The following is an 8117-nucleotide window of genomic DNA, read 5'->3' on the forward strand; positions in this document are numbered from 1 at the left end:
GTTTGTATTTGCTGCACACACTCACTACAACTAGACACTGGTATACTAGGTGCGGACTATTTCCACACTCAACAAGTTAGTGTTGGTCCCGATAATGCCGCCGAATCAGCCCATCCGTGTGTGAAAAGCAAGCTGCTGCAACATCAAGTGTACTAGTAGGGAGTTGGACGGCGGAGTAACCTGGTAAACACGTAAACAAGGTCAGTACACAATCACCTCAAAACTAGCACTGATGTTTTTGCTACTTTTAAATTAAACATTTTGTTTTTGTCTTTGTGCCGTGCATTTTCATGCCTATTATTATATTGCTGTTACACATTTCAGAAGCTATTAATTTTATCAGTGCATTTAGCATCCAAATTGGTGTGGATTGTACAGAAAGACAGAAAGACAGTGCGATTACTCTAAACGCGTGTGCACATGGGTGATTCTAATAGTAGTTTTATGTCGCTGAGTATGGCTGCTGCTATTCTGCTATGAATTTTGATTCAATACGGCTTTTGATTATCACGTTATCGTAGCTGATGCACAACTTTCGCTGTTGATACCCCTTTTAGGTTTTGTTGCTCGTATATTCATTGTTGGAAATCACACTTTGATATCTCAGCCCCTCAAGTTCGTATAATTATTCATTGTTGGAAATCACACTTTAATATCTCAGCCCCTCAAGTTCGTATATTCATTGTTGGAAATCACACTTTGATATCTCAGCCCCTCAAGTTCGTATATTCATTGTTGGAAATCACACTTTGATATCTCAGCCCCTCAAGTTCGTATATTCATGGTTGGAAATCACACTTTGATATCTCAGCCCCTCAAGTATATATACATGACGTATGTGCTACGTCTGCAGCATTGCCTTCTGTTACTTCTGTAAATACTGTACTTCGAAGTAGTTCCTTTGCTCTGATTTGTTCCTCTGCACAACGTTGATTCCTGGAGAGTTGAAGCCGATTTTTTGTTAGAATGACTAGAATCCTATTTCTATTGAAAAGGCGACGAGGAGACAACAACTTTATTAATGCGATTAATAGTATAAGTGAAGCGGACATTACAAAATGATGAATGAGAATACATGTATCTAAAATGGTTGTTCCTAATCGATTTTAAACAATCGACGAGGAGACAATAGTCGTAAAATGGCAATAAATAAGATAAATTGTGCACTCATAACAACAGCAAAAATGAAGAAAGTCAAGTTCCATAACGTTTTCTTGTGACTGTCATCAGTGGAACGCCGTCACATAAAAATGTAATAACTAAAACACACACTTATATACATGTAGCTAATATGGTTTCAGGTAGAAATACAGCAGCTAACAAGTACAAAAAGCGAAGTTTGCACCTTTGTAATGTGTGAATATAGTGTATGTGACAAAGGTAGTGGCAGATGAATGTGATACTGTGTGAATGAATGTAATGGTGCGTGTGTATTATTTGAAGAGTGTGAGTGATACAACGTTTTCTTTCTGTTTACATAGCACAGGGTCACGAGTACGAATAAACACAGCTTCCAACACCTGCAGTTGCAGGTTGCAGTTGCAGTTGTTGTTTCTTCAAGCAACTGCAGGTGTTGGAAGCTGTGTTTATTCGTACTCGTGACCCTGTGCTATGTAAACAGAAAGAAAACGTTGTATCACTCACACTCTTCAAATAATACACACGCACCATTACATTCATTCACACAGTATCACATTCATCTGCCACTACCTTTCTCACATACACTATATTCACACATTACAAAGGTGCAAACTTCGCTTTTTGTACTTGTTAGCTGCTGTATTTCTACCTGAAACCATATTAGCTACATGTATATAAGTGTGTGTTTTAGTTATTACATTTTTATGTGACGGCGTTCCACTGATGACAGTCACAAGAAAACGTTATGGAACTTGACTTTCTTCATTTTTGCTGTTGTTATGAGTGCACAATTTATCTTATTTATTGCCACTAATCGATTTTCTTGAGACTATCATCAGGGAAAATCGTCTCACAATAGAGGCTATACGGAGAAACAAACTACTTATAGGTTATCGGATAGTGGGAAGTATACAAGGTGAGGTGTGAAAAAAAAACTAAAGTGGGAGAGAAGACGAAAGAAATTAGAAGAAAAGATGTGAGAGTGTTCTGACGGTGTGAGCTACTACAAAAGGTGAGTGAAATGAAGGCGTGGAAGCAGGTGAATGTGATAGAGTGAGGAACTGTGAGGTGTAGGTGTATGCGAATGAATACGTGTGTGAATGCTAGGTGAAGAGTCTCAGTTTTGTGACATTTTCTTTCTGAATGCATAGATTAGGATTGTGTTTACGGATGAAAACAGCTTCTAATACCTTAAGTTCACGAAACCTACGAGCACGACACAAAACAGTGAAGCATGAATCATCATACACTGAGCGGCATTGGCTACTAGACAAGAGGTGTTTCTTAATGGCTGACCCTTTCGTTGTGGTCTCACCTTCAGTCCGGTCATCTTCATCTTGGTTGTCCAACTCACTCTCTTCATCACTGCTCTCACCTTCCTCATCCTCCTCCGCTTCCATCCCGTCCTCTGCACCCAACGACAATCCCACGCTACTGCTCGCTGCCAGTCCATGTCCGGTTGTAGATGCTATTACCAGCGCACGAGTCATGCTCCTCGTTACTGGTCTCCGTACCTCTTCATTTCACTCACCTTTTGTAGTAGCTCACACCGTCAGAACACTCTCACATCTTTTCTTCTAATTTCTTTCGTCTTCTCTCCCACTTTAGTTTTTTTTCACACCTCACTGGTGTATCCATATATGTTCTGCCTGTTGTACGCATTGCCCTTTTGCACTCGCGTGTGTACGCATACTAGTAGAAACATGCATCACGGTTTTCTGCCTGTCCTTTGCTATGGACAAGAAGTCTTTTCTCTTTGTCTTCTGAAAGATAAGTCACAAACCCTACCTCGTGTGTTTGCGTTTGTTGACACAACATGGCGCAGTGAACATCTTACTTTACCTGTAGTCTTAGTATACTAGTAGTTCCATTGCAGTTGTAGAGTAGCCCACCTGTAGTGTTGCTCTCTGCCCGTTTTCGTTTCGCTTCGAAAATTGTCTGTTTCGAAGTTCTAGAATTTTTTCGTAGCCTTGTAGTACGATATCGATAGTTGTGATTTCGCCATGGCGGATGGTGCTAAGTCACAGCGGGACATCAACCAACTGGTGCAGCTGATCCAAGCTCAAGTGCAAGCATCTGCCCAGGGCGATGCGCAGCTCCAAACTTTGTTGCAGTCAATGTCGCAAGGATCAGCAAGCAGCACGAGTGCACCTGCTTCGTCTGCTCCTGCTCCATCCACCAAGCTCGTCGCTGTGGATCGGCCCATATTGTTGTCGTCGGCGAATCTAGCTGAATTTGTATCGTGGAGCGAGGCCTGGGAGGACTACTCCCGGTGTCAGCTGTTGTCAGCGCAGCCCCGCGAGACAAGGATGGCCGCGTTTAGGCAGGCCTTGGATGAGGACCTGAGACGTTTCGTGCGTGAAGGTGTGATTGTGGTGCCAAACACCCATGATGTCCCGGAGGCCATGGTTGAACTACGCAAGTTCATCCGGCGCCAGCGCAACCCCCTGCTGGACAGGATTGAATTTTACCGCCGTGCCCAGCAACCTGGAGAGACGTTCGACGCGTGGTACACATCCCTGAGGGAGTTGTTTCATGCGTGCAACTTCTCCGGGTTGGATGTCTGTTCGACATGCTCAGGGCGTATGTGTCAAACATGCCAGCAGTCGCTCCAGGCTAACACGGATGAAATTCTGCGAGACCGCATTGTTACCGGCATCCTGCAGGATGACGTTCGACACAAGCTGCTGGCAATGAAGGATCTAACCCTGGCAACCTGCGTCGACCTATGCCGCGCCGAGGAGGCTGCCAGTCAAACCTCGTCACGTATCCCCAGTCAGGCCACTGGAGACGCGTCCGTGAGTGCCGTTCGTTCCAGCTATAAGAAGCAGAAAGGAATGGCATCCAAGCAAGCTCGAGCACCCGCAGCCAAGGATTCCAAGTCTGGCAGCAAGCCCTCGCCGGACAAGTGTCCCAACTGTGGCCGCACCGCTCATAGCAAGCGACCCTGCCCTGCTGCGGATCGCAAATGCAACGGCTGCCAACGCACCGGTCACTTCTTATCCATGTGTCCGTCTGCTTCTAAGAGGACTGTTGGTCAGCTGAAGCTGCAACGTGCCGCGTCCTCCCGTGAAGGGGCTACCATAGCCGTCAACACGCAGCTCGTGTCTGCGGACAAGCCAACCAGTTTGCGCTGGCTTCCTGACACCGGCAGCGACATCAACGCTATTGGCCCTGCACACCTCGAGCTCCTCGGAGACTTTATTGAGAATCTGCCTCCCGACAAGGATGTTGTGCGCACCGCTGATGGCGCACCCTTGACCAGTCTTGGCAAGATCCAGGCGATCTTGACGCTCGATTCCGTCACACACGACACCACACTGCACGTGTACACAGGCCTGGATGAGGCACTGCTATCCCGCCAAAGCCTCTGTGCCTTGAATCTGTTGCCTGCTTCTTGGCCCTCCGTGTTTGTCCGTTCTGCCCGTACTGAACCCAACACTGCCCAGCAGCTCCAACAGCAGCTTCTGGAAGAGTTTGCCGACGTTTTCGACAGCTCACAGCTTCCACCAATGGATGGTCCGCCCATGGACATTCAGTTGGACCCAGGTGCAGAACCCAGCTGCGTCCGCACTGCTCGCACCATACCGTTTGCCTACCGGGATCAGATAAAGTCCCAACTGGACAGTATGGTCGATGATCGCATTATCGAGCCAGTCACAGAACCCTCTGCGTGGTGCCATCCAATCGTTCTCGTTGAGAAGAAGGGCACTACTGAGATGCGACTGACTGTGGACCTTCGAAAGCTGAATGATCAGGTACGCAGACCCACCCATCCTGCTCGTACACCACATGACGCAGTGGCAGCCATCGGCAAAGCCCGCTACTTCACGAAGCTCGACGCCCGACATGGCTATTGGCAAGTCCCGCTGTCCGACGATGCCAAGCCGCTCACCACCTTTATCACACCGTGGGGGCGGTACCAGTTTCTTCGCAACCCGCAGGGCCTTGTCTCGGCTGGTGACGTATTCAACTCCCGTACCGACGCAGCGTTTGATCGCCTCACCAACTTCGTAAAAGTGGTTGACGATGGTCTTGTGTACGATACGAAAGTGACGACTCATTTCACCCACGTTCGTGACGCTCTGCTCCGCGCCCGTCAGCACGGCATTACCCCGAGCGCCAAGAAATTCGTCTTCGGCGTCCCAGAAGTCGACTACTGTGGCTACCATATCAACACGGATGGTTACACCGTTGACAGTGACAAGACGGCAGCCATCACTGATTTCCCAGTACCCGTTAATCGCACTGACGTCCGCTCATTCTTCGGGCTAATCAACCAGTGTAGTGATTTCTCGCCCCGTATCGCACAGCTCAGCGACCCGCTTCGCCCGTTGCTGAAGTCCACGAATGTGTTCCTGTGGGAGTCGGCACACACTGACGCGTTTAACGCCGTCAAAGCTGCCCTGGCTTCTCCCCCGATATTGTCGTTCTTTCAGCCTGGCCGACCGCTTCGGTTAGAAACTGATGCGTCCGTGAAGAACGGACTTGGTTATGTTTTGTGGCAGCAGCAGGGCGACACCTGGTGCATACTCCAATGTGGAAGCCGGTTCCTCTCTGATGCTGAGACGAGATACGCCGTCATTGAGCTTGAATGCCTTGCGGTTACCTGGGCAGTACGCAAGTGTTCGATCTATCTCTCCGGTGCTCGGTTCGAAGTTATTACCGACCACCGCCCGCTCATCCCTATTCTGAACTCCTACTACTTGGATCAGATAGAGAATCCCCGGTTACAGCGGCTCGTCCTGAAACTTCGGCCCTATCAGCTACACGCAACCTGGCGGAAAGGCACGGATCATGCTTTCCCTGACGCTCTGTCCCGCCATCCAGTCAGCGACCCCTGCCCTGACGATGAACTGGGTGAGAGTACTGCCTCTCAGGGCGCTGCTATCCGTGCGTGCACGCTTGATACGTCTGGTGGCCTGAAGTACCACGCGCTCCGCTCCGCCGCCCAGGCCGACGCTGACTACCAGTGCCTAGTTCAGTTCATCGTGTCTGGTTTCCCTGCTAAGAGGTCCCTCATGCCTGAGTCACTCCAGCCGTACTGGAATAGTCACGAGCACCTCTCTATTGACAGTGGTTTAGTGATGAAAGGACCCCGTCTCTTGATTCCCGTCGCTCTCCAGCAGCGTGTCTTGTCTGATCTGCACGCATCCCATCAAGGATTGACACGCACGAAGTCCCGTGCCCGGCAGATTGTATTCTGGCCACGATTGTCAGCGGACATCGAGCATGTTGTCCGCAGTTGTGACAAGTGCCGCCTGCACAGCGCCTCACAATCGAAGGAGCCACTCCGTGTGGACGATCGTGCTCCAGATCTGCCATTCCAGCATTGCAGCGCCAACCTGTTTGAGTGTGAAGGCCTGCAGTATCTGGTGTATGTGGACCGACTAACCAGCTGGCCCTGCGTTGCCAAGCTCGGACGCACTGCCTCCTCTGCAGACGTCATTTGGTCTCTTCGCCGCTGGTTTCCTGACATTGGTGTCCCTGAGGTACTTACCAGTGATGGTGGCCCTCAGTTCCAGTCCCATGTGTTCGCTAAGTTCTGTGATACCTGGCACATCCGTCATGCTAAATCCTCTCCCCATTATCCGCAGTCGAATGGACTTGCCGAGAATGCCGTGAAAGCCATGAAGTCGCTAATTCACAAGACCAATAATAATGGCGACCTCGACGTGGATTCCTTTCAACGTGCGTTGCTTGAGTGGAGGAATACCCCGAACGCCACTGGTCAGAGTCCAGCCCAAGCTCTCTACGGCCGGCCTCTGTCGTCTTTTGTGTTTGCCCACCATTCCAGCTTTGCTCCTGCATGGCAAACACACGCTAATGAAGTTGACCAGCGCTTATCACACTACCTGGAGTCGACTCAGCAGCATTACAACCGCTCTGCTCGGTCCCTTCCTCGTCTGTCTCTTGGAGCACATGTCGACATCCAGCATCCCCGGACCAAGTTGTGGTCAGCTCATGGCTCAATCGTAGCCATTGGTCAGCACCGGGACTACTTGGTGAAACTTCCAAGCGGCCGCATCTATTGGCGCAACCGCCGTTTCCTCCGACCAAGAGTCTCTCCTACACCCCCGCCAGCGGCAGCCGTCCCTACTGTTTATGCTCCAGACGCTGCACAAGACCAGACACCAGTTGCCTCTATTGCCCCTGGTGTACATGCCCCAGCACAGCCTGCACCACGCCGCAGTCATCGCCATCGGCAGCAGAATGTCCCGTTTAATGTGATATCCACACGCGGATAATCTTATGACTGATGACTTTGTCCTCATTCTGTTTCTGCTCTTCTGCCGGACCTATGCCTGTTGCTGTTACTTATGCACTTCATTGCTGCTGTGTGTTTTGTTTTTGTTTGTTTTGATCAGATAAATATGTCTTTTATCTCAGAAGGGGCGTGGTGTATCCATATATGTTCTGCCTGTTGTACGCATTGCCCTTTTGCACTCGCGTGTGTACGCATACTAGTACACACATGCATCACGGTTTTCTGCCTGTCCTTTGCTATGGACAAGAAGTCTTTTCTCTTTGTCTTCTGAAAGATAAGTCACAAACCCTACCTCGTGTGTTTGCGTTTGTTGACACAACAGCCAATAGCTACTCATGTACATGTATACGTATGCTGGACATGACATCATGTACATGTATACTCATGGTGGACATGACATCATGTACATGTATACTCATGCTGGACATGACATCATGTACATGTATACGCATGCTGGACATGACATCATGCAGGTCCAAGCAATGCACACGTGCATGGCCTCTGTTAAAACTATCTGTTATCACCTTGCACATTTGTTTTGCTAGGGCATGCCACACTAGAGAGAAAGTGTGAAATTCCGAGTGATAGTTTTTTTCCCTATACAACATCACTCATGTTCCTGAATCAGCCATTATCTACACACTCCACTGATGAGCTCTGTTCCTGTGTTGGAACGAACCGCTGTCTGCTGGGTCTGAATATCAACATC

At 49.0% G+C, this 8117-nt stretch overlaps 1 protein-coding gene across 1 annotated transcript; it reads left to right on the plus strand.

Moving 5' to 3' along the window:
• The first annotated feature begins 3143 nt into the window (after nucleotides 1-3143).
• Nucleotides 3144-7388, plus strand: LOC135816953 (uncharacterized protein K02A2.6-like). Its single transcript, XM_065330057.1, has one exon. It carries the CDS (start codon nucleotides 3144-3146, stop codon nucleotides 7386-7388), a length of 4245 nt encoding a protein of 1414 aa, XP_065186129.1.
• The last annotated feature ends 729 nt before the right edge of the window (nucleotides 7389-8117 follow it).

Source organism: Sycon ciliatum, chromosome 5, assembly GCF_964019385.1.
Source record: "Sycon ciliatum chromosome 5, ocSycCili1.1, whole genome shotgun sequence".
In the NCBI taxonomy this organism is placed as follows: domain Eukaryota; kingdom Metazoa; phylum Porifera; class Calcarea; order Leucosolenida; family Sycettidae; genus Sycon; species Sycon ciliatum.

Bases quoted from the DNA above. Each gene is read 5' to 3' on its own strand.
- LOC135816953 (XM_065330057.1), top strand. From the start codon at position 3,144: ATGGCGGATGGTGCTAAGTCACAGCGGGACATCAACCAACTGGTGCAG.